This window comes from Zonotrichia albicollis, chromosome 3 (assembly GCF_047830755.1).
Source record: "Zonotrichia albicollis isolate bZonAlb1 chromosome 3, bZonAlb1.hap1, whole genome shotgun sequence".
Classification (NCBI taxonomy): Eukaryota; Metazoa; Chordata; class Aves; order Passeriformes; family Passerellidae; genus Zonotrichia; species Zonotrichia albicollis.
Window position 1 is genome coordinate 105624269 of NC_133821.1, and position 27210 is coordinate 105651478.

Consider the following 27210-nt stretch of genomic DNA (forward strand, 5'->3'; position numbering starts at 1 on the left):
TTATTTATATTTTCCTTTTTTTTTTATAATTTCTTCACAAGACTATCTTAAATGGGGAAGAGAATAGTTTGGTCTTTGAAAATTTGAATCCAGACACATTATATGATGTCTCAGTTACTGCCATTTATCCTGATGAATCAGAAAGTGATGAGCTCATTGGCAGTGAAAGAACATGTAAGTAAATAAAGGGATTCTGCATGTTGTTATTCATAGTTATTGAAAGAGAAGGCATACACATACAAGAATTCTGAAAATTCTTTCTACTTTTTTCCTAGTACCCTTGGTACCTATCACTACACAAGGTAAGAATCTGAATTTCCAGGTACCATTTTATTGAAGGAAACTCATAGCTTCTTTTTTCTAAACTTTGATGAATGTTGACATTAAAAAGCTGAGATCATTTAATAAATATTATTGTGTATTTGGAAGAATACTAAACACTAGATTACCACATGTTTATTATTTTACAAACATTACAGTTTATGTTCCCCTGTACTTAATACATTCAGCTCTTGATCAGGCATTCATGCAGCCCTAAAAGTAAGAATGAAGTGTTTGTCTCTGCTCTTTGGTGAGCTACATATTTATTCCTTTCTTTATTATGCTTCTCAGCCCCAAAGAGTGGCCCACGAAACCTTCAGGTCTACAATGCAACTTCACACAGCTTGACTGTCAAATGGGATCCTGCCAGTGGTCGAGTGCAGAGATACAGGATCATTTACCAGCCTATCAGTGGGGATGGCCCTGAACAGTCGGTAACTAATTTTGAAGTGCTTAAATTATTCAGCCTTAAATGCAAACTTCTGTAAAGTAATCCATTGAAATAATTTATTTTCAAAACACAACGCTGTACATATTAATTATCTTTCACTTGAAGATTTATATTTGTAGTGAATAAGTGTATATTCCCACTGATTTTTTCTCCCCTTTCAAATCCAAGTTAGAGCACTCTTAGTTGAGCAGCAATAATTTTGGATGCATCCTGTTATCTCAAAAAATCATATAATCATAGATACATTCAGGTTGGAAAAGATCTTTGAGTTCATAAACTCCAGCTGTTTATCTATGGATAAAACTAAAATAAAGGGCGTTGAGGAATAAGTCAATCAGCATCTAAGGCTACAAGTCACAGACAGAGGTGTCAGGACAATCAATAATGTGAGCTACCATGACTACTTTCATAGTCCAGAGTTTTCCATCATTTTCATAGTGTAGTTCCCATGTTACCAGAAGACTTTGCCATGGAACATGCTGTGAACAGTTGAGACTCTCTCTCACCACTCTAGGGTCAGAATAAACACACAGAGGTAGCAGTTGTAAAGAGAAATACATGCAAAACATGTGCTAATGAAGTATTTAAGGTATTTTAGATTCTTTTACTATGATGAGAAGCTATAATGCTATGGAGAGACAGTACTTTAAGATCAGCCAGCTTTCCTTGTGTTGTCAGCACAAATGGTTTTGGCTACTGGCAGTCTATGCAACACAGCCTGGGAGTGGTAATTCAGTCAGGCTGTTTATCAGAAATGTGTGCTACTTAAAAATGCCCTGTTCTTTAGTGGGAGGCTGTTGTGGTTACTTTAAAATGAGTCAGAGGAACGGTCTCAGATGAGAACCACATTCATTCAGCTCGCCTCTGTAATTGGAGATCACTCATGTTCAGAAGTATATCTAGGAATATTTACTTTAGAATCAGTTGGATATTTACACACCCATTTTAACTCTCTTCTGAACAACATGCATTTGGGTTGAGGTAATTGAAATGTATATTGAGCAGTCAAACACTATTTTAGTGAGAAATCACTAGAGTAATAAGGAACAGCAATAAGTTTAATTAACATCTGTAATTAATTGCTGGCAGTGGAGTAAAAAGGGAATTATGATCATTCTCTTGAAATCCGTGCAAAGAATATGGCTAATAGACTTGATTGCTTACAGCTGGAATAGAGTCAAGCAGTGGCAGTTGGAGAAAACACCTCTATTTGAGGAGAGCACACAGAACTCTCCTACTTTGCTCACAGCATTTAATATCTCTTTGCAAATGACTTGCAGTCATACGATCATAATTCCTTGTCTTCTTTTGCTACTCTGATATTTTATTAAACTGTAGGTGCTGGGTAGGCAGTAGAATAGTCCACACCAAAATATTTAAAATATAATTTCTGGGAGGTTTTTATTGTCCTGTCTGACTTTTAATGGCCTCAGCACCAAGAGGAATCACAGGTGATCTGAAGACAAAAAAAAAAGGTCTGAAAAAACTGCACACAGAACTGCTGAGACCATCATGATCATTTAGGGTCAGGTTTTGAAAGGCAATCAGATACTAAAATGTTGAGGCAGCCATGATGGGATGATAGAAGCATTTGTGCTTTGAAAGGAGCTTTGTACACTTGAGTACAAAAAAACCCTTTGATCGTAAGTTAAAATAGTCTGCTTGTAAATTAAAATAATCTACTGCTATGAAATGTAAAGATGTGTAAATGCTTGCTTGTTGTCATTTCATCAGCAGATGACTGGAAGTGTTATGCCAAACACCTTAGCTGAACAGGCTTTGAAAATGTGCAGATAGTCTTAAAAGTACAAAGAATGATAGCAGTTGCAATATAATTTGTGCTGGTACAGAACTGGGAGTTTATATATAATTGTAGTGGTATTCAAGTTTGGAGATTTTAAAGAATAGTGGCTTTGTGTCTAAACTTGCTAAAACCAATATGTACTAAATATTACTACTGTTCAATGTCTACTGCCAGTGTCAGTCAGAAGAAAATTGCAGCATTGTGTGTGGAAAACACATCACAGTGTTTTCCACTCTGCATCAAATGCTTGTGTTTACTGTAGCAATAAGCACAAAATAGAGAGTATAAAAGGGATTTTAATATTTTCCTTTTATTTTGCTGCAGACTACTGTTGGGGGACGACAGAACAGTGTGGTGATACAGAAGCTGCAGCCTGACACACCATATGCTATTACTGTGTCATCAATGTACGCAGATGGTGAGGGGGGGAGAATGACAGGACGAGGCAGAACCAGTAAGTAACTTCAGGTCTTCTTAGACAATATCAATATATTGCTTTCAGAAGAGCTGAGAAAAGTTTCTTGTGAAATTCATCCCATTTGTATTTGTCATTTTTCCTTTGGTGGCTTTCAAGTTTCTGAAGTAACAGCACCTGTCAGTCTACTGGCTCTAGAGAAGCCCTGGACCACTGCCTTTGACTGGATGCCCAGTTTTTACAGCTGAGAGAAACCCTAATCTTACTATGAAACTTCTTCCTCATTTTAATTTGTTTAATTGTTTTATGCCAGAACTTAGTAAACACCTCAAGGTGTCTGAGAGCATGTTACTCTCATATGTGTGTGCTTTTAAGGATCTTCAATTGAGATGCTGACCTTCATAGTGTGCACTTTAGGACTCTCCCATTTTATAGTGATGCATTTGTTTGATCCTGATATAGAAATCACAAAGTGATTTGCTATCAGAGACACTTCAGTTATAAAACCCATTTCAATGTATTTACTTAAATAATTATATAACTACAAAATTATTAATTCAGTTGCATTTATTTTAATTATGAGCTTGTAATGGGAAGTCAGACACAGCAATGGGTTTGGTGAGGAATGAAGAAAAAATTCTAATTAACTCATTGCATAATTCTAAAATAGTGTCCAGAAATAATTTTTTCTAATTTAGCATTGTGGTGTTGAATAGAGCTGATGTATTCTGAGTGATGAAGATAAATAAGATTTAACATGAGCTATTAAACCTATCTTAAAATTTTTCTAAGGATACATTACAGAGGTGATCTGACAGCAAAAAGGAGACAACAGGATTCCACATTTCTGACATCTTACTGATCTGTTTCAGAACCTCTCACTACTGTGAAGAACTTGCTAGTTTATGACCCAACCACCAGTACTCTGAATGTTCGATGGGATCATGCAGAAGGAAGTCCTCGCCAGTACAAAGTGTTTTATGGACCTACAGCTGGAGGTGCAGAGGAAATGGTAAATTCTTCATGTGGATCTCACTAACCATCTCAGATAAATTACACCTCATGGTGGTGGTGAGAGAAATGCTGCTGGGTGAAGTAGGTCTTGTTTGCCTATGCACTGGTTTTTTTTCTGTTCATAGCCCCCCTGGAAAAAATTCGCAGCAACTTCATGAAAGTTCCTCCCATATGTATCACAGGTGTTTGATTTCATATAATAGGCCATCAGTGATTAGTTCTTAGCATGGGATTTAGTACCACACACAAATTTTTGTTTCTTTATCCTTAGGGCGCTGTGTGTGAATGTAAAGCTGACTTCAGGGTGTAAAAACCTTATAAAGTTGGGAGACTTCATTTCTACCCATCTATACTGCTAAGGAGTCATGTGACTGTAGGCTTCAATGGTATTGGTGGAATCAGAAAAATCCATATTCTAATCTCCCGAAATTATTTAATTGCTAAAGAGCTAAAAGAATCCTGAAAATACAAAACCCTTGCTGCAGACTGGAAAATATTTTTTTCCCAGTTGTGTTTCTTTTTCTACATCACTGCAAATCAATGTGCACATGAAATGAGTCGTACATGCAATGAAACAATGAATGCCATTGTTTCAAAAGCAACTAAGGTGCTACTGATGACAAATATTCTTAAGTGCTGTGGAGTTTTATTTCCTAACGTGAGCTGCTCATTATACTTCTTGTCATCAGCATGTTGTAGTGCTATGTAATGTTTTTTTTAAACTTAGAAAGTGATATTTTAATGCATCTGAGCTGCTAAATAGTAGACATTAAAGAGTTTATGGCAGATTCTGCTACTTTCATTAGTACAGCAGGATCTGGACCCAAAAGTGGAGAGAGCTGTAGGGGAGCTAAATAGGAGTTGTACAAATACAACTTATTTGTATTAAGTCTGAGAGAGAATCTTCTTGAAAAGCAGTACTAGAAGATACCAAAAACCATGTTATTTTAAGCTTCACCTTTTGTAAAGCTTTTATCACATCCAGTCTGGAAATTAGATATGGTAGGGGTGTATGTGATAAATAAAAAAGCTTAAACTATTTTTTGGCATGTTTTTGTAAGTTTCTTGACCCTTTCTTTTTAAATTTATAGACCACAGTACCAGGAAATACAAACTATGTCATCCTGAGGACTCTTGAACCCAACACACCTTACACTGTAACTGTGGTTCCAGTTTTCCAAGAGGGGGATGGTGGACGCACCTCTGACACCGGACGCACCTGTAAGTAAAATGGCCCTTTTCAAGAAAATGTTAGGATTTTTTTATGAATGGCCCCAGATCATTAGAAATTGATTTTACTTTAAAGGTTTACCTGTTTGGTTATTTTTGCAGCTTTGTAAATTATTCTGTTTCCTTTGCTTATTTGTGTGGAGGCTTTCAGTCCACTTAACTCAGGCAAGCTTAGCTCCAAAAGTTGTGCAGCACACTTAGTGTTTACTTCACAGAACAGTAACATTTTAATTGCAGTGCTAGTAGAAATACTTGTGAACAAAGAGTGAATATTGCTGTTAATCCATGCTAATGTCCATGCGTGCACTTAAAATTTTCTAAGAAGTTTGGGCTACTAATGTCAGCTTGACCTAAAATATGTAGTCTGTGGTTATTTTTCATACATATCTGATCAACAATAGGAAAACAAAATGTTATGATCATATTTTCAATTTGCAGTACAAACACGTACTTTGCTGCCTCGTGTGGAAGTTTGGAAAGACTGAACATGGAGATTCTTAGCTTTGTAAATTTTAGGCTAACAAAAGTAATATGTTTATCTTGAACTGAGGTGCTTTTCAGGTTCTTTTGAGCACTGTTGTAAATTCATTTAGAAATAGAACTTACAACTTTGTAAAACTTCATTTAAATTATCCTTTATCTAGTGGAGCGAGGAACACCAAGAAACATTCACGTTTACAATCCCACACCAAACAGCATGAATGTCCGTTGGGAACCTGCTCCAGGTCCAGTACAGCAATATAGAATTAATTATGCTCCACTCTCTGGCCCAAGGCCATCAGAATCTGTAAGTAATTTAGCTTTTATACTATTAGTCAAATGTGTGTAGAGACTATTGCTTCCTTTGATGAGTGTAAAAAATAACAGTAAACTCAGGCCAACTGTCTGCCCAGGAGAGTCTCTGCAGAAAGCACAATGTTTATAGGAGTCTAGTCCATTGTTAATAGAGGCTTAATTTGGTAAAATGAAAGAAATAAGAAATAATACTCTCCCATTTAAAACTCTGTATTGATGATTGAGTATCCTATATCATATTGCAGATAAATATGAGTTAAATAATTGTTTTTTTCAAGAGAGTCAGAGACAACAAATATTTATCAGGAATTGTAATTAGGAAACCAGATGCCATCTGCTTACCCTAAATCATTAGTCTTTTGTGGGGGTTGGTGAGCAGTGAAATCTGGATATGGGTAAAAAAGCACCCTCCAGGTGTGAAGTAAGAATTCCTGTGAATAAGTGCAGTTTTAAAATTTTGACTATGAATGTACTAACATAAAATGAAGACCCATATTGTACATTTAGATGTACATGTTTTTATGTAAGGAATTGTAAGGACTTTTTATACATAGTATAATTTATACATAGTAAATTTTTACAGAAATTACTTTTTTAGTTTCAGATTATGAATGTTTCTCCTATTTTTTCTGAATGATTTTAATGTAAAATGTAAAAAGTAACAACTGTGTTTGCAGAATGAGAGCTCCTTATACTGTTTGTTCTTTTTTTCACCGGTATTGAATTTTTTTCAATATTACATGTTTATTTTGAATTTATGTTATTTTTCTTGGACAGTGTGCAGCATGGTCATGTTACCAATTTTTCTATATTTCATTCAAATTATTTTCTAAAAAAGGATGGTATAAGCAGAAACTTTATTTATATAGGTGCTTGTTGTTTCTGTTTTAGATTGTGGTGCCAGGCAATACTCGTGATGTGATTCTGGAACGCTTGACTCCTGACACTGCTTACTCAATAAATGTTATAGCTCTGTATGCGGATGGAGAGGGAAATCCAAGCCAAGCACAGGGAAGAACATGTAAGAGACAGTCAGTACTTGTGTTGTGAAATATAATTCAAAACTGGTGTGTGAAGAACGTATATGTTAGTTACAATTACAAATAATATAAGCTATTTAGTGCAACTCTGAATTAATGCATCTGAATTATGCCTGCAGCAATTATAGGTCTCTGTGGCAGGGAATTTTTGCTACGCTGTCTGTCAGTTGTGGTACTTGAATTATTAGCAATGTATTTTCAATTGGGAAATAAGCTTAATTTGCATGTGTAAGAGTTAAAAAGCTCTTTTCAAAATCAAATTACCAATGAATAACAATATAACTTTTATTAAAAAAATAGCCTATTAAGATGAGTAGAATTAGTGGTCAATAGAAAAAAAGGGCTTCATGGTTGCTGTCTGACATAGTAATTGTATGTGTTACCCTCCCCAGCTGTTTGTTTTTTGCTGCAGACACCTAAACACCAAAATCTCCTTGTCTCATAGGATCTTGGTTGTGTTATGCTTAGATTCTTTAAAATTCACACTAGAAGTAACATGAAAAAAAACCTGTCTGCAACAATAATTTTGCTTCTTCTATGTTTTCCTTGTAAAATCCCTATATTAATCTAAAACTTGAAGATGTGGCAGGCTACAATAATACTTGTCTGCAGGAGTTTGAGAAGCAGAATGTGTGTGGATGCTCACTTTGCACATCTGGATATTCTCTCCCTTCTGTACTGTTTCAGTTTGTCTGTCTCTATTTAAGATCTTCAGGCATGATCATTGACTTAATCTCCCCATGTATATATATTTATTCAGGGTTTCAGGAAGGGCCCTTGACTTTGGCTTCAGGGCAACATTTGAATTGATGAGGGTGACACTGATCTAGAGGTATCATGCCCTGTAAAACCTTCTGTATTTTCATTCTTCAGTGCCTCGCAGTGGTCCAAGGAATGTGAGAGTATTTGATGAGACCACAAACAGCCTTTCTGTGCAATGGGACCATGCTGATGGGCCAGTCCAGCAGTACAGAATCATTTATTCACCCACTGTGGGAGACCCTATTGATGAATACGTAAGTTCTGTAATTCCTTAGTAAGCACTGAGATATTTTCAGTCAATTCTTTAGGCTACACAAAAATCAAGATGTGTTCTACATGCAGTACACTGTGCAGGCTCTGTGGGTTTTCTGATCATTGCTGTAAATGTTAGGAAGCCATGGTTTGTATAAAACAGGGTTTTTTTTTCCATGAAGCTAAAGAAAATATATGGTTTCTTGAACAAATATGTATGTGAAATAATGTTAAATATACGAGTCACACACTAATCAGAAAATTCTGAACAGAATCTGCTTCCTGGTATTTCATTGAAGTGTGATGGATTGAATAGCCATCTATTACTTCATACTGTATTCATTACAAAGTCAGTGTTCCAGGATACAGAATAAACATAAATCTGCATTTCCTAAATTGAAGAGAATTGACAGAGTCTAATAAGATGCCAAAGTTAACTTTGATTCAGCATCTAACTTGTGGTTCTAAGTTTCAGTATGAATTGTAAGTGTGTTTCATTTCCTGCACCTTAATGATAGCACAAGTTATTCTGAAGCTTATAAAATTCACAGAGTATTTATAGCAAAGCAAAGCTCAGATCCTGTAGAGGACAATGGCAGAATTCCTGCCAACTGCCACCAGCCAAAATGACATTTTGATTGCTTTTCTATTACTGTATAGCACATGCTGAAAATTCACTGTTTGAAAATTCCCTACTGGACTCATTATTCAGGACACACATATTGTCAACACACATATCTTTGCAAAAAAGATTGGACAATCCATAAAAACAGCAAGTCTCAAACAACTGAAAATTTTAATCAAGTATTCATAGCGAGTACTGACTGGCATGCACTTTTGAGAGAGATACCTCAAATTACTTCCCTTAGTTTCAGTGCTTTATGTCTTCCTTAAGGAGCAGGATCACTTTTGGATTTATACCTACATTTTCAATTAGAAGGGAGCAATAGTGCATGGCTACATAAGGACGTTGAGATTGAGGGATCCATAAATGGGAGTACTTTTATATGTCAATGTATTTAGAGGTTCCTTCTCAGAATAACTTGTATCTCCCAAGAAAAAAACCCACATCATTATGACTTCTATATTTCTGTGAGAGAAGAGTATTGAAATTTTGGTGTAGAACTGCAGCATCTCAGTCTGATGTGTGTTGGGACTGAAGAATCAATTTGATTTATGTTTTTGTATTGGCCACAATGTTTTGTCATTCAAAATAAAAAAACACTGATAATTGTTTATAGGCTATAAACCTTAAGGTATCCTGAATGACTTTTTCTATGATGGACATAAAACATAGTGTGCCAAATGTCAGAACAAATTTTTGTTTCTAGCTACTGTCACTACTGATCAGTTGCAAGACTGTGAATGTGTTTACCTCTGTTTCTTTTGTGTTCTAGACAACAGTTCCTGGCATAAGGAATAATGTGATACTACAACCACTACAATCAGATACGCCATATAAAATTACTGTTGTTGCTGTGTATGAAGATGGAGATGGTGGTCAACTGACTGGAAATGGCAGAACTGGTAATTATAGTTTTCATATTGATTATTGCTTTTAAATTTAAGACATATTCCTTGAATACTTCAACATTGTAAAGATTTTATTAAGTTAATTATGTCCTTGATATGATTGTTACTTGCAGAGTAACAATCTGCATTTCTAAAAACTGAAAAACAATTAGTAGCCTAATTAGAATGGGTTTTTTTCTTTCTTTTTAGTTGGCCTGCTTCCTCCTCAAAATATGTATATAACTGATGAATGGTATACACGCTTCAGAGTTTCCTGGGATCCTTCACCATCCCCTGTTCTTGGCTATAAAATTGTATACAAGCCTGTGGGTAAGAAAACTTGTTCATTCTGAGTATACCAGTCTTAGAACAGTGAGTAGCTAATGGCAGACCAGAGTAGGAATCATAAGTATCATTTTGTGTTAAACGATCTATTTATTTCCTCTGCTTACCAATTTTCATGGAAACTTTAGTCTTATGATCAGTATTCTATAATAAACACAAACTGTCAATTGTAGTATCAGACATTCAATTACAGGGATTGAATTGTATAGTTAAAACTTTATACAGTGACCTGATTTGTTTTTAGCCTCTTTAATGCCTCTTGTCCTTCTAAGGCTATGAACTGGTGTATATGAGAGGATATTGGACAGGTATTTGGGTATTAATGTCCTGCAGAACTTTTGTTTTATGTGGCCTTCAAACAATATACATATCTTTCTAGAAGCTGAAAACAAAAATTGCACAATAGTTTGTAAAACTATGTGTATGTTCTGTTTGCAGCATTGTAATATGCTAAAATTTAAGAAATCAATATGCTTTATTTTAGGAAAAATGAGGTTAACATTTACTGATGTGTAAGAGACGGAATAGTTTTGTAGTTCATGTAATCATGATTCTTTCTTTCTCTGTTCTTAATGCTTCCTTGATTCAAGGTTCAAATGAGCCCAGGGAGTTTTTTGTGGGAGAAGTGACTTCCTACACTTTGCATAACCTGTCTCCCAGTACTACTTATGATGTGAATGTTTATGCCCAGTATGATTCTGGAATGAGCATACCTTTGACAGATCAAGGCACTACGTGTAAGTCAGAACAATTTTGTTGTAGTCATGCTAGATACATGTGCTGGTAAGAGATAATGTTGATTAAGAGAAGATTTTGATGGCTGGTTGCTAGGAAGCATGAGCATCCTCTCATGGAGAGTACTTGTCATCTGTCCATGAGGTAGATCTTATAAACACTGATCGTGGAAAGAGTAATGAAAATATATTTTAAAGTAATGACTTGATGAAATAAAATTTTCTAGTCTATTTCCTAAAATTTTCTTAAGCTATACTTGGAGTCAATCTTTACCCATCTCCAGGGTACTGCAAAATCTAACCATGTTACTAAGCAGGTCTAGGCTTTTTGATACTCTGCTTTTACCTCATAGCAATGTCCAGTGATTTTGATGATGGCCTCAGCTAAGGCACTTCAAAAAATTTCTTCAATTATGATGAATCAAGTACATTCTTTTCATGCTGCTATATATATGGGTCAGATTTTTATTTTTGGAGATTTCTTATTTTGTGAAGAAATCAACTTCGTGTGAAAACTCATAAAATGGGCTGTTACCCATTATGAGATCTGGGGCCTTTGCAAATAGCTAGGTGGGGATCTGTAGGGTGTAAAATAGGGAGATTTGACTAGAAAAGCTCTTTCTTTCTGCAAGTGTTTTTAAAAATCAAGTTCCAAACCAGCACTGCTAATATGGTTTTCACTTTGTTGTGCTGGTTTTCACAGTATATTTGAATGTCACTGACCTAACAACTTACAAAGTGGGTTGGGATACTCTCTGTATCCGGTGGTCACCTCATCGGTCGGCAACTTCCTACAGACTGAAGCTAAACCCAACTGATGGTAAGTGTGTTCTATTTTTTTGCATTTTCTAGATACATAATTGTCTTATGTCAGTGAGAGCACCACTTACTCGGATTGGTGGTAAGCACCAGCCATAATGATACATCTGACTGAGTTTTAAAGCTCTGAGTATAACCTGTTTTTCTTGAGTGGTGAAAAGGCTGCAAAGAGGGACTACTGTTTATTGTCAAGTGGACCTACCAGTTGCCTGGTTTCACATGTGAGCTGCAATTGTACTTTCCAGTGTGCTCCAGGGTTCACAATCACCACACAATTTTGGTCTAGAAAGGTTGTTATGGGACAAGAATAAGAGCGCTGTCCAAACCTCCTCTCAAGAAGTTTCTTCATTACCACACTTATGTATATATATATATCAGAAGGGAAGTAATAGGTTCTAACTTTCTTTCCATTGGGCTTTTTTTGACAGGTTCCAGAGGACAGGAAATCACAATTCGTGGGTCAGAAACAAGCCACTGTTTTACTGGCCTCTCACCAGACACAGAATACAATGCTACTGTCTTTGTTCAGACCCCTAACCTTGAGGGACCTCCAGTCTCTATGAGGGAGCATACAGGTAGGTACCAGATATTGTGAACTTTAAGTTTTAGGTGTAGAATTTGTCTTGTTTCAGCTGTAGAATAAAATTATTATTTCTTTTCAGTCCTCAAACCTACAGAGGCACCGACTCCACCACCTACACCTCCTCCACCTCCCACAATCCCTCCAGCTCGGGATGGTATGTTTGTTTCTAGAATTATTCAATATTTGTGTGTAGTTGCTGTACTACTTCATAGTTTACCTCAAATTTTCATAAATTTAAGTGGATTTAAAACTAGCACAGCCTTTTAGGGAAATGAATATTGGGACCTTTCCTAATGCCATCCCTTTGCTCTAGAGCTTTGCTAGACTTCAGCATTTCCTGGTTTAGAACAGCAAGATGCACACCTTTGGGGAAAAGATTATTGATATTCTATAGCTCTGCAGAAAGTCTATGATTTTGTCTGCTCTCAACAGACAATTCATGTTTTATGGTAGCTGATCAAGGAAAAAAAGTAATTTACAATTTTTACATTTTAATCTTGAACTCTTTGACATTTCTTGAAGCTTTCTTTGATATATTTTAATAAATGTTTTTGTGTAGAGCATTAGTCATGTGCCAGGTTGAATGTGTGGTAGTAGACATTTGCTGAATATTTGTTATTCTTGAATTTTCAAATTTTGAAGCAATATTTATTTCATGGTGGTATGGTTGATGTATTTTAAGGGTTCCTTTTCTTGGACTTTCAGTATGCAGAGGTGCCAAAGCAGACATAGTATTCTTGACTGATGCTTCCTGGAGTATTGGTGATGATAATTTCAACAAAGTAGTGAAATTTGTTTTTAGTACAGTAGGAGCCTTTGATTTAATCAATCCTGCTGGAATCCAGGTAGGTTTGTTATTCCCATTGGGTACATTTTGGAGGGAAATTGAAGATTACCTGAATTGTTACTTCCTTTCAGAATGCTGTCATTTTTTATATTAGATTGCTGTAAAAGACGTGTATTTGGGTGTGCATGCCTATTATTTATGAAATATATTTTGCATTTTATAAATACAAGGAAAATCCATTCTATTTTGAGATGTTAATATTCTGAAATACAAGTTACAGTTTGTGGGAATCCTCCAGGTAGAGAAACTGGGATGATGTATGGTCAATTTTATGTTTTTGTTTCTTTGTATATGGCATCTGGCACACTGCTTAGTATCCTAGGTTTTGTCTCTGTCATATCAGAAGTCTGTTTTAGTGAGATTCTGACTTCTGATTGAGAGCCACATTTTAAATTCTCAGTGTAAAAGATGAGTCCTGTGCCTGCAGGGTCCAGCTGGCTTGCCATTGCTGAGCTCCCTAGAGTCCCACTGCACTGAATAGCAGAATGCCTTTGAAAAAGGCACTTGCAAAAGCCTTTTCATGCTGTGCTAACATGAGTCCACTCTACAGTGGGCATAGTAAAAGTATGAAAAGGTCTTCTTAATGAATTTTGAGGGAGTAAACAGATATAGCTAATGAGGGATAGACTTTCAGGAGTTCTGAGCTGCTCATAGTTATGTCAAACTAACTTCCTGTCTGGCTTCTTATATATAACCATTGCACCATTATCAGTTTTCTTCTACTTGTAGGAGGCTGGATGAAATCAATGTCTAGGTTCCCATAAACACTTCTCTTTCACTAGATTAAATGAATGACATGAGGTCCAAGGGAGTTTCTTGCATGGTATTTCTGGTTGCAAAGAGCTGCAGGTGCAATGCATTTTCTTTGGTTAGAAGGCAGACAGGATATTTACATTGTTAAAGGTCTGCTTTTCATCTTCTAGGCATATTTTTAGTAATTTGATTCCCTATCTTTAACTCTCTAGACTTTTGAAGAAAAGCTAGTACTTAAAGTCCTTTTGTGTCAGACAATCTTTATCATTCTTAGCTCTAGTCTATACTGAGTAGTTTTCCTGTTCATTTGGTTTTTGCTTCATATATTTTTCTTGCTAATATATAAGGAAGTAGGGAAGACAATAAAGGTGACAGACACATATAAACACTAATGTTTAATAAAATATTGAAGCCACATACCACTTGAGATGCAACAATCTGAGGTTTTTAATTGAAAATTAATACTTTTAAAGGGGGAATTTACTACAACAAATGTGAATATATACATAACAGAAATATTTCTATTCAGCATTAAAATAGAATGCTATGATATTGCAATTTTACAGAATATTAAAAGGAACAAAATAAAAAAGTAAAGATTATGTAGCAATAAATTTTTAGTTATTGTAGTTCAGTGCTTAAGGCAAGTGGGTATGTACTTGTGCATGTATTCACCTTTATTGACATTCTATTGACAAATTCATTTTTATTCCTAAAAAAAAAAGCTGGAAGAAGTTTAGTAGATACTGTACCTCTGCTCAGAATTAGAAAATAGGCATATATACCTCACCATAGTAAAAGGTAGAATTTGATCATATGCATTTAAGGTCATATTACATTTTATACACAGAAGAAAGAAAAGAAAGAAAGAAAAGAAAGAAAGAAAGAAAGAAAGAAAACAATTGTGTGCATATTGGTGTGATGTCTATATATATAAATACGTATGTGTGTGCATAATCAGACGTATTTTAAAAATAATTTTTGATTATTTAAAAATTATTAATTAAAAAATTTAGATATTTCAATTGAGAGAGTTGGCCTGAATCTGGAGGTATAAGACTGAACACTGTTATATTCCATTTCAGGTTTCATTTGTGCAGTACAGTGACGAGGCAAAATCTGAATTTAAACTGAATACATTTGATGACAAAGCCCAGGCCCTGGGTGCTCTTCAAAACATTCAGTACAGAGGAGGAAACACTAGGACAGGTAATTCTGGCCTGTAATTATATTTATTTAAGATAAAATATTTTCAGAAAATGTGTAATTATCCAAATATTGAATGGCTGAAGAAGGGGATTTTTCTGTGGTGTTTTAGTTCTGTGCTGTTGCCCTTAAGAAGTAAAAGAATTCTTCTCTTGTGGATAATATGGATGATTCCTTGTTTATTGCACACTTTACAGGCAAAGCCCTAACATTTATCAAAGAAAAGGTTTTGACTTGGGAGAGTGGCATGAGGCGAGGCGTTCCCAAGGTACTTGTTGTTGTCACTGATGGTCGGTCTCAGGATGAGGTGAGGAAAGCAGCGACAGTCATACAGCACTCTGGTAAGCAGTCCACAGCACCTACCTGGCTGTTTCTTTTCTGTATTGCTTCAATCATCTGGGAATCATTTACTCATCCTTTATGGACTCAGAAATGTATTCTGAGTATTTGAGAAAACATCAGAAGTATTCAAAGAATTTGTGCTCTCAGGACCTAGACTTAGATTTTCTTTCTTAAGCCTTCTCTCTGGGGAAGGATGTGGCTTCCCAAAGATTTTATATGCATATCATTTCAAAGATGTAGCTTTTGGTTACTGCTTCCTCTTTTTGATGTTTGGACCCCAGAAATCACTGGGAAGTATACTCCATACTAGTGCTTGTGTTTTAATGGGCCTGGTTTCCTGAGGTTTATGTTTTATCTGGTATAAACCCATGGATCTCCAGTTTAAGTAACTGTTTTTGGAGGAGCTGGGTCTGAATAGACCTGTTACCTTTTGCATTTTGAGCTAAGAAGCACTTCCTCATCAGATTTGATTGTGGCTTATGTGGTTGTAGTAATCTGTTCTTGTCCCAGCACTTGGCATTTTGCGTTTCAGTGCTTGAACCTCCCAGTCCTGATCTCTGAGCAGGGAGATGTTGTACATCCTTATGGGAATCATGTGCATGTAAAGCACAAACTATCATCTTCTTTGTCTCTTTAATGTGGAAGAATTAACTCTGTCTAGATGGTTTCTCAGTCTCCCTGGAAAATATGCTTCAGGGCTTAACTACCCTACTGGTAGGAGACCTTTGTCTTGCATTTCACCTAAGTCTTTCTCCATGCTAGTGAGATTGCTGTCTTCATGTGCCTAGTTAATCAGGAAAGAAACTGATTGCTGTCCACTGTAATGGGCCTTGGTATTTGAAACTTACTGTCATCTCCTCTTTCTATCTTCTCTTTTGTAGACCTAACAAACCTATTTTTCCTTCAATGTCATGTTGATCATGTTTTTGAGACCTCTTATCATTTTTAGTTTCCTCTCTTCTTGCTTTGTTTTCTACACATATCAAAGCATGCTCAAAGCTGGACAGAGTATTTCCGCCAAAGTTTCACCATAATTGGCTACGGGGAATAATTAGCTTCTTTAAAAAAAAAAAAAAAGCTTCTTTTATCATTTGGAATAAATGTGAATCCAAATTTCGGCCTCCAACTGGTTTTTCCAATGTCTGTGCAGTTTCTCTTCAATGAAATTTACACCTGGCGATATGATTCACTTCTGTGGTCTGGTTCTTCTCATTTAGCTTAAGACATCTGACAACTAAATGTCTAGAGTAAGGTCATTGTGTAGGGTCCTTTTATGACTGATGAAGAGAGCAAAGGAAGACAACGACAAACAATGACTTTTCCTATTCTGAATTCAGCATGTGAGGGTGCTAAGATGAATTGCTTTCTGAATCTGACCATATCTGGTGATTATAGAGAAAAGCTAGACAGCTTGGAAAGTAGAAGTTGGAGATGTGAATACCACTCTAGGAAAGAGAAACTGAGAAGCATGAAATGCAAGAGATGGAAACAGATAGACACCTGGGTAACTAATGGTCTGTAAGGTTTTGGCCACAGAACAGATTTGAGATGCTGTAGAGTTGAGAGAATTGTATGTTTTGTATTGAAGAGTGAGGAGACTATGTAGCCAAGACCACATGAGATTGGATAATGCCCCAAAAAAACAATGAGAGAGGAGAAAGTTTTGAAAGAAAGATGCAAAACATCTTTCAGAGCTTTCACAAGGTGAAAAGAGGTCTGGAATGTGTGCTCATAGGTAGCTCATCACAAGTCAATGGTTTGTGCAACATTAACATTAAAAATGTTGATGTATGTTTGCTGCATTTCAAGTAACAAGTGTTATTTTTACAGGCTTCAGTGTCTTTGTGGTTGGTGTGGCTGATGTGGATTACAACGAACTGGCCAAGATTGCCAGCAAACCCAGTGAACGCCATGTATTTATTGTTGATGACTTTGATGCCTTTGAGAAGATTCAAGATAACCTTGTCACCTTTGTGTGTGAGACAGCTACCTCAAGTAAGTAGAAGACATTGGTTTCCCTTTACCCAAATTAATATGTCTGGTTATATACTGCTTAAAGTGAGCGGTGGGCTGACCTTGGCTGGATGCTGGGCACTCACCAAAGCTGCTCTATTGCTCCCCTTCTCAGCTGGACAGGGAAGAGAAAATGCAGTGAAAGGCTCCTGGTTTGAGATAAGGGCAGGGAGAAATAACTGAGCAGTTACTGTAATGGGCTGTACTCAATGTGGGGAAAAATTATTTTATTATCAATGAAATCAGAGTAGGATAAAGAGAAATAAAACCAGGTATTAAAAACCGTCTCACCACCCCACCCTTCTTCCTGGAGTTAGCTTTACTCCCAGATTTCTTTATCTCCTCACCCTGGGCACCACAGGAGTACAGAGAATGAGGGCAGTGGTCAGTTCATCACATATTGTCTGCTGCTCCTTCTTCCCCAGGGGAAGTTGTTTTCAAATTCTTCCCCTGCTCCAGTGAGGGTCCCTACCATGGGAGACAGTCCTCCATGAATGTCTCAATATGAGTCCTTCCCATGGGTTGCAGCTCTTCATGAACTGTCCCAGTGTGAGTCATAGAATCAGAATGCCCTTGTTAGGATTGGAACAGAGCTCTGGAGATCATCCAGTCCAACGCCTCTGATCACCCAGAGCAGGTTACACAGAAACACATCCAGGTCGATATTGAATTTCTCCAGAGAGAGAGACTCTACAGCCTTCCTGGGCAGCCTGTTCCAGTGCTCTGCCACCCTCAACACAAGAAAGTTCTTCCTCATATTGAGGTGAAGCTTCTTGTGTTTAAGTTTGTGGCCTTTGCTCCTTTTTCTGTTGCTGGACACTCCTGTAAAGAGTCTGACATCATCCTCTTGACCAACCTTTGAGATATTTATATGTATTAATGAGATACATATTTTAGTCTCAGTGCTCTCTAGACTAAGCAGGCTCACTTGCCTCAGTCTCTCATCATAAGAGAGCTGCTCCAGACCTCTCATCTTCATGCTCTGCTGCTGGAACCTTTCCAGTAGCTCCCAGTCTTTCTTGTACTGAGGAGCCTAGAACTAGACATGGCCCTCCAGATGTGGCCTCACTAGGGCTGAGCAGAGGATCACTCCCCTTGACCTGCTGGCCACTCTTCCTGATGGAATACTGATGGAATAGATACTACTGGCCTCTCTGGCTGCAAGGGCACTGCCAGCTCATGGTCAGTCTGTTTTCCACTCAAGCTCCCATGTCCTTTTCAGCAGAACTGCTGTCTAGTAGGTCAGCCCCCAATGGGAATTTGGAGTAATTCCCCTCCATGTGCAGGATGCTACACTTGCCCTTGTTGAACCTCATTAGGTCCCTTCCACATGGTGCAGTCTTTCAGGCACAGCCTGCTCCATTGTGGGTCTCTTATGAGGTCAACAAGTCCTGCCAGCAAACCCATTCTGGCATGGGTTTCTCCCTCTGGGGAGCCACAGGTTCTGCCAGGAACCTGCTCCAGTATGGGCTTCCCACAGTGTCAGTCTCCTTCAGACCTGCTCTGCCCTAGGGTCCTTCAGGGGCTGCAGGCAGATATCTGCTCCTCTGTGGACTTCCACAGTCTGCAGAGGGACAGCCTGCCTCACCACAGGGAAGACCAGGAATGCACTGGAATCTCTGCTCTGGTGCCTGACAGAGTTTTGTCTCTCACACATTCTCGTTCCTCTCTGCAGCTGCAGGCTGTTGTGCCATTCCAACACACGCAACCCCCAACCCCAGCCACTGCCCCTTGTTAAATGTGTAATCCCCCAGTCACTGCCACCACTGCTGATGGACCCAGCCTTGGCCAGTGGCAGGTCTGTCTTGGAACCAGATGGAGCTGACTCTGTTGGACACAGGGGAAACATCTGGCAGCTTCCCACAGAAATCACCCTTGTAGCTCCCCCATTACCAAAGCCTTGCCATGCAAACCAAATACAATTTGCCATCTTATTTAAGGTACATCAGAAGATATGTTCATATTACAAAGTTAGATTTCAAAATAGTTGGATATAGCTCAAGGGAGTAAGTTACTTTTTAAAATATTGAAATGAGTATTGTGTTTTATGTAATCTAATTTTGCATTTCAAAAGTACTACTAGAAGAAAGCAAGAGTAACAGTCACTGAAAACTTTTAAAAGTAGAATGATGCCTAATGTGCCCTAACTGCAGAGCACAAAATTCTCTTATTTACCCCTGGAATAAGTGTTAAAGATGTACAGCTATACTGTGTGACGCTGTTTTAACTTATCTAAGTAAAGCTCAGTTGTTTATTCAAGTTAAATCCTTCTATGGCAAAAATAAGAAATTCTCAGGCCTGTCATGTGCAACTGCATGTTCCCTAACTGCCTCATCTGCTGGCTCCTGAGGAGCCACATAAATTTCCAGTTGTTTCTTGAGAATCTGACAGCTATTATGCAGCTTGACTCATGTCTTAAATATTAATGGAAAGACTGTGTCATTGTCCTCCTTTCTTCTTATAAATTATAATCTTAAAATATTTGGGGTTCATTTGTCATTCCATATTGTCATTCCAATTTTTCAGAGTAGAAAAACCCTACTAAAAGTGATGGGTAGGGATTTTGACATTAGAACTACCATAGGACACATTATGACAAATGTAAAAAAGACTGTCTCAGAATTAATAATAGCATAGACTTCTTGGTAGTAAAACTTTCTGAAGTATACATATGTTCATATCCTGTTAGGCTTAGTAGTTTTGAATTATATATTGTTTCATATCTTTCAGCTTGTCCCCTTATTTACTTGGACGGATACACTTCACCTGGTAAGTAATTGTCTAATATTTTGGCATAGGTTCTTTTGTGTCTTTTATAACTCTATGGTGTTTCTTATTTTTTATTTTCTTTCTGGATTTAAAGGTTTCAAGATGCTGGAATCATACAATCTAACAGAGAAGCATTTTGCTTCTGTACAAGGAGTTTCACTGGAATCAGGCTCTTTCCCAAGCTATGTAGCATATAAACTCCACAAAAATGCCTTTGTTAGCCAGCCAATACGGTAAGTAAACCTCAAGACTTATATTTAGGGTGCCCAGGTGATGAAGGATTAACAGAGTTTATAGACAGCATATGTGTGTTATGGAAGATGCATTAATGTAATGTTCTTTTTACTAAGCTTCAAGAAATACGCTCTGAAGAACACCTATCATTGTTTTCATTAAATGTTAATCTATTTCTCCCTCTGAAATCATAGTTCACAATTAATCTAGTTGCTTATTTTTCTTTGAGATTATGCTTCTTAACCATTCAAGTTGCATATAATCCACAGTTTATACCTAGACAGTTGAACAACAACTTCTTAGTACAATGAATTCCATGTTGCTGGACAGAAATGGTTTCAGTATGGAGGGATTAGCATCACTTTTTCCAGAAGCATTGTTCTTACTGCAATAGGCAGCACATTGATGCCATTGACTTAGGATAGTTTCTCCTCTACTTGACGTGCCTTATTTGGCAAATGGAGCAGAGTTTTCAAGGGCCCGTGGTCTTAGAGCTTGGTTATGGTAATATTATGGATATTGCCAACATTTTTTCCCAAAGAGAAAAAGGACTTAGTTCGCAATTAGTTTTACTGGAAATACCTTTCTCCTTTCAAAAAAGGTTATTCTGGTTCAGAGGAGATGCCTAAAAATAGCCTATTGTTTCGATTAAATTTAGGAAAATTTAGTTTTCTTCTCATGGAAGCCTCTGAAATCGTCTGCAATCCTGCCAGATTGGGTAAAGACAGGATCACAAGCACAGAAGTGGAGGTTTATGAAAAAATAATTTATTTTTGCTAGCCTTCTGAGATCATAGCTTCAAAAGTGAGGACTTGAGGATTTTTAAGTTCATTGGCATGCCATTAATACCTGCAGGGATGATAGCTCTCTGACAGCATGGATTTTTGAAGTCTAGGGAAATACAGATAATTCCAGTTTTGCAACTCTCTTGCATTGATAGATATTGCATTTAGGATAAGTTGATGAAAATACAATAAAAAGATAGGCTTCATATTTATTTCATTTTTTAGAAATGTTGTGGTACATACTCTAATGTCTGCTAAAGAGGTGGAGTAGACTCGCCAGAGTATTCTGGGCACTTATTTTTCATAAGAACCCAGAAAATAAAACTCTAGACCGAGTCAGCAAAGCAATAAACTCATACTGATCCTAGTAGCATAGTTGTTTCCATATCTGAAATAATTTGTTATCCAAATTACAAGTTGTGTTGCTATATCTACTTTAATATTTGAATTCTTGCACTGTGCTGTGTGATGTTGTTGACTTAGTGATGTGGTTTTTATTGCAGTGTTCCTAATTGTATGGGTTCGTAAGCTTTGTCAAACATACAAAGCAGCTCCTCTTTTAATTTAAGATTTTTATGTTTATGTTCATGTGACTGAATCTCCTTCTGAGCTCCATAAAAATGGTTAAGGAGAAGCAGTGATTATCTTTTTTCTTGCCATTCTCTTCCTGCATTCCCATCCTTTCCCCTACAGAAAAATTCCGGAGGCTGTTTCATGCATGGTTTTTTTATGTACTTTTGGCTCTCTGCTTATTTAATGTGTAACAGTCCAAATATCACAAATTTAAACCTGAGCCACTAAAGAATGAGCTGGACCCCAAATGCATCACCAATTGCAAAGAAGACATTAAGTATTCCATCTCTGTATCTGTGCCTGAAGGGCAGCAATAGTTAAATGCTGTTGCCTGACTGAAGCAGGCCAGATGAAAAAATGAATAAAGTTGTGGTCTTTTTTTCTCTGTACTTACCAACAAGGAATTTAAAACATGTGTAATTTATACAGAATTTTGCCACAAGAATACATACCCAAGAGTTCTTGGTCATACTCAAGCAACCTTTCTAATTGTGGTTCTGGGACCAGCTGAAGACAGTTGTGAGTTCATCTTAACAAATCACAGTGTTTTTATATCACAATGTTTTTTTATCTTTGAGAGAGTAGTGAAAATGCTCTGTTCCACTAAACACTGTGGTCTCCCTGTTAGTCTTGTATCTTTTCTTTGAAAAAGAGCAAATGATGACTATCTAATTTTCGTCATGTGTTTCTGTGAAAAAATGCCTTTATATTGTCTTGCCAGGGAGATTCACCCAGAGGGGCTGCCGCAGGCGTACACGATCATTCTCTTGTTCCGCCTTCTGCCTGAATCCCCCAACGAGCCTTTTGCAATCTGGCAGATTACAGACAGAGATTACAAACCACAAGTTGGAGTTGTGCTTGATCGTAAGGATGTTTATACTTATTGCATTGAGAAGTTATATGTTACTTTGCATATGTTCTTATCAAATATATCCAAACCCAAAGCATTTCTACATGATAAAAGGATTATACATTTTTAGTTTTAAGAAATTTTTTTAAACTTTGTAGATCTATAGTTCAACTAAGAATAATTAATCTAAACAGCATTTCAATTTTAGTATAAACTCTAAAATCAAAGGAAAATACATCTATATACTTACAGGTCATTAAGATCATCTATGATTTGTGTTTACCCAAATAAGGGGTAAACTAGATTTTATCTTTAAGGTTGTATAAGTATGGTGATTTCAGTAGTATGTATGAAATGAAATGTGTTATTTTTACTTGTTGCAGCTGCCAGCAAAGTGCTGTCATTCTTTAACAAGGATGTAAGAGGAGAGGTTCAAACCGTAACTTTTGATAATGATGTTGTAAAGAAAATCTTTTATGGAAGCTTCCATAAGGTAAAGGATTGAAATTATGATGTTGCTTTCTGAAGTACCATTCCTTTAAATAAAAGAAAGCCAAGCACAAGTCACTGTCAGGTGACTGTACCTGGTTTTTGGATAGTATTTTAAGTTGACATAGGGACCTGCAGATTATGCAAAACACGATCTCTGAAGTTATAGGTCTTCTTTGAATCAATGTAAAAGATTTGTCAAGAATTTGTTAATTTGTTAAGATTGTGCAAGTGGAGGGATATATCTGAAAAAGAAATTGTAGCCTGGTTCCTGCCACATGAAAGAGTAAGAATAAAAGTTAAAGTGGAAGAAAGAAAGGAAAGGAAGTTGTGGTGAGAAAAGATTGCATGGGAGTGTAATGATTTGAAATAATTCAGAGCAGAGGAAGATACAGCCAGAGAAAGTAAGTAGGCAGGGAACCAGTTTTGGGAGGTAAATAACATATTGGATAAGATTTGTATGTTTAACAAACATAATACATATGTGTATATTTCATAAGTGTGATTTTTTTTTTTTGCTTAAAAACACTGGGCTTAAAATATTCCAATGTCATGTTAACTGAGGAAGCAACAAAGAGAGAGCCCATAAAGGGTCACTTTATCATTTAGAATGAAGCTTGCAGTTTGTGAATTGACAAAATGGCTAGTGAAATCTTTACATGTTGCTGCATGGGTCTTCACTCGTCATAGATCTGTGCTTGCTTTTCTAATTTTGTGCACCAAGTTATGAAAATTTGGTGTTCCCAAGCTCCCTTACCTCTAGTCATCAGGAATTGCTTGACTCAGGCTACATGTACACCTAAAAACATTTTAAAAACATTTTCTTGCTGTGTTAAGTATATATGTTTAGAGCAAGAAAGTAAGCTGAAATTGCAACATTTTTGGTTAGCTGAAATGCATATTTTCATGTTTTCATTTATCTCCCTTCTGTTTAGTTAAGTTTTCATCTGATGACTAAATATGGCTTGAGTATGGCATTTGTTTTCTTTATGATACCATCTTCTGCATGACTTGCCACTACCAGCATTCCTTTGAGGATACTGATAAGGGGTTGCCTCTGTCAACTTCTTGATACTGGAGGCCAAATTGTCAACCGAGCTTGGCTAGACTGAAAGCCAGGAAAGATAACTGGTGCCAGCATTATAATGTTTTGGGACTTCATCTGTTTAAAAAACAGGTGATTATGAAAATAACACAGTACTATAAAAGCTATTGGTTTCCTCAGAATATGGAGTAACTTCCCGAACTAGTCTTACATTATATCCAGTTATTCTTGTTTTAGAATTTATGCCTGGTTAGTTTAGAATTTAGGCCTGATTTTTTTTGACTATATGAAGAAATGTTTATGTCATTGATTTTGTAACCAATAGTTATGAGTAGCTTTGGATCATACCTACATTAAGCAGCCTTTATTTTATCTTTGACATTTGCCTTTTTTTTTAATAGCTTGGTAGGACAACACAATTTTAAGGAAGTATAAGAATCTACTGGAGTGAGAAAAACTCTCAGTAAAGGCTAGGATGTATCTTGTTTTGGTATGAAGGGTGAGTTATCCCCAAGTACTGTTTAGGTGCAAAGCAGTATGTAGTGTTCCTCATTTTAGATCTTGCTGTGAGAGCTGACACTTCTTAGGGTCAGTGGTGTGGAGCTCTCCACATGCTCTACTGCCAGTAGTCTGTTTTAAATGTCTGTTGCTAATTTAGTTGATGTTTAGAATAATGTTTTCTGTTATAGTTTCTCTAAATGTGATAAAGCTGAGCAAACTTATCTGACAGGCCTTACAGTGATGCTCTGCACATTTATCAGAGCAAATGGGGAAAAATCTGTGACCCTTGCTAGCTGCCAGAAATTAGAAGTTATGTAAAATGGTCTATTACACTTGATAGTAAAAAAAAAAATTATAGGGCAAATAAAAATCAAAGATTTTGTATCATTTTAATAGTGAAATACATGAATACATATGGAGAGAAAGTGATCCTAAGATGCCAAAAAATGAAGAGGAGTAGCAGTGATTTGCAAATTACCTTAAAGCTTTACAATTACGAATTCTTGCTGAAGAGACTATTTCTTAAGAAAAAAAATTCTCAGTTACTTAATGCAATGTAATTCCCTGTCTTTTTTTCCCAGAAAGGAATCAAAAGTTCAGATTTTGAAATTTAAAGTAGCTGGAAGAGTCTTGGTTTAGAATGATATTTGGGATTTTTCACCATGAAACTAGGATGACTTTTCTGGCTTCTCTCCAGATGATTACTAAAATTGCTATCTCAGTCAGGTTGTTAATGATGGCATAATGGGCTTCCCAGCCCACCTGCTAGGAAAGCCTTATGCATCAGCTGTGCTGATTAGCTCCTAATAATGGATAGCAGTAGTTTCAGATGGATGAAGGAAGGAAAGTAAGATTAACACATTTCTAAAGGTATGTTTGCAATTTCTCCTACTGTCCAGTTTCAAAGAAATGACAAATCCTTACAATTCAAGGAGAGGTTTTCCAAAATATTAAACATTTTTGTGGCTTTCATTTGGTGACTTACTGGCTTATTCACTGAAATACAGTTAACTACACCTAACTCTGGGGAAATTTACTTTGGCATACTTGAACACTCTGTGTAGCAGAGCCGTGGTGAAAGCTGTTGAATCTGGCAAGTTCCATAGGAAAAATTCTGACTGCCTGAGACAGTCATTAAATTTCTAACTGATGTTTTGGAGAGACAGACAGCTTCTACTTTCTTATTCTTACCACACTAGACTTCCTTTTAGCTTGCTATTTAGCAGTAGTTAGCAAGAGGAAATTTGATAATGAGTATATATCTTTCTGCTGATAGACATATGGAAAATAGTTTGCTTTGCCTATTGATGTGATTCGCTTAGCAGAGGATCAGAACACCATCAAAATTTATCTTATAAGGCATCTGGAGAGAAAAATTAAAGTATGTTTTCTTTCCTAAAATATCATAAATTAAATAAATAGAACTAATCAGAACGGATTCTTTATGTTGGTGTCTTAGAAACTGTTGAAAACAAAATGTGTTGGAGTTGAATGCAGAGACGTGTTATTTACTGTAAACACCAGATGCCTCCTTTAATTAGATTTATTGCCTAGGCCAAGAGATTCAGGCTGGAATGCAGATCTGGCAGTGATTTAAGTATTTAAGTGACTGAGTCAATGACTTGGGAGAGCTCTCCTTATTTTTGATTGTTGGGATTGCTTCTTCTTTGGATGGATAGGTGATGCTCAGCAGTTATTTCTGTTTGAACCTTTTTCAAGCTGATCTCATTCAACATTCTGATGTAGATTTATCTTTACTAATTTTTTGTGCTAATGAAAATACAATAATCTATATTTGCTCTGCAATGTGTTTTATTTTACTTAAATTGTGACAAATACTTAACATTCCAGTAGAAGGACTTGCATATTAGGTACCTTTCAGAGCTGGTAAATTACATCTGTGATGTGTTTAAACTGGATGATGCAGTAATAATTTTTTATCATTATTATTTGTTCAATGAATATGGTTGGGAATTTTAATTAAAATCTCCACTTGTGTACACAGCACTGAGATATAAAGTGTAAGCACATAATTTTAAAAGAGTTTTAGATAAGCTGTGCTGATGCCTTGGAGACAAGTCTGCATGGGAAAATATTCAAAAGGGAAAAAAAGGAAAAAATTCCCAGGAGATTGTTGAGGCACTTATTGACCCAGGACATTTAGGGGAATCTCTCAACTTTGTGCCAATTTTTAAGCAGTCATCAAATAGCAATATGTTTCTGTATGTTATGTACTGTGATAAGAGAAAATTAAAAAAATATATATATTTCAGGGATTCTTTACTCCTGATCTTATTGTGTTGACACTTTAACTAGTACATAGATATTATAATGACGTATGTGAAATATGTGCTGTCAGTAAGGTATATAAAGCCCCTGAAAACTTTCTTTTGCCTGAAGATCAGGAACTGCATATTACACATGCTAAAGTGGCCCTTTTGTATTTCTCAGAGACCCCTAAATATTTTTTGTTCTTTCAGAGAAATGTTGAAACTTAACTTTTGTAACATTTGCCATACATACTTTAAATATTTGGAAAGATAATCTTTGCTTAGGTTTTATATGTTCCTCTGTTCAAGCTTTACTGTGTTTCCCCCAAGCTCTTCATTCTTGTCTCCTGGTAAACATACTCTCTCTTTATTACAATCTTTCCTTTCTCCCTCCTAAGTGTCTTCTATTTCCAGTAATTAATTAATTACTGGAAACTAATTAATCTCTTCATCTTC

General features: G+C 36.5%; 1 protein-coding gene across 8 annotated transcripts in view; it reads left to right on the plus strand.

Moving 5' to 3' along the window:
• Positions 1 to 27210, plus strand: part of COL12A1 (collagen type XII alpha 1 chain) — a 99873-nt gene that overhangs the window by 51159 nt on the left and 21504 nt on the right. For all 8 annotated transcript variants that reach the window (XM_074538369.1, XM_074538368.1, XM_074538371.1 and 5 more), the window contains 23 exons: positions 42 to 174; positions 276 to 302; positions 613 to 755; positions 2901 to 3030; positions 3864 to 4003; positions 5097 to 5226; positions 5880 to 6022; positions 6922 to 7051; positions 7944 to 8086; positions 9482 to 9611; positions 9807 to 9926; positions 10532 to 10678; positions 11379 to 11495; positions 11923 to 12069; positions 12157 to 12231; positions 12783 to 12922; positions 14763 to 14886; positions 15081 to 15224; positions 17056 to 17220; positions 19969 to 20007; positions 20102 to 20240; positions 22321 to 22463; positions 22833 to 22942. In XM_074538369.1, the coding sequence (XP_074394470.1) occupies positions 42 to 174; positions 276 to 302; positions 613 to 755; positions 2901 to 3030; positions 3864 to 4003; positions 5097 to 5226; positions 5880 to 6022; positions 6922 to 7051; positions 7944 to 8086; positions 9482 to 9611; positions 9807 to 9926; positions 10532 to 10678; positions 11379 to 11495; positions 11923 to 12069; positions 12157 to 12231; positions 12783 to 12922; positions 14763 to 14886; positions 15081 to 15224; positions 17056 to 17220; positions 19969 to 20007; positions 20102 to 20240; positions 22321 to 22463; positions 22833 to 22942 (2859 nt within the window). The remainder of the gene's footprint in view (positions 1 to 41; positions 175 to 275; positions 303 to 612; positions 756 to 2900; positions 3031 to 3863; positions 4004 to 5096; positions 5227 to 5879; positions 6023 to 6921; positions 7052 to 7943; positions 8087 to 9481; positions 9612 to 9806; positions 9927 to 10531; positions 10679 to 11378; positions 11496 to 11922; positions 12070 to 12156; positions 12232 to 12782; positions 12923 to 14762; positions 14887 to 15080; positions 15225 to 17055; positions 17221 to 19968; positions 20008 to 20101; positions 20241 to 22320; positions 22464 to 22832; positions 22943 to 27210) is intronic.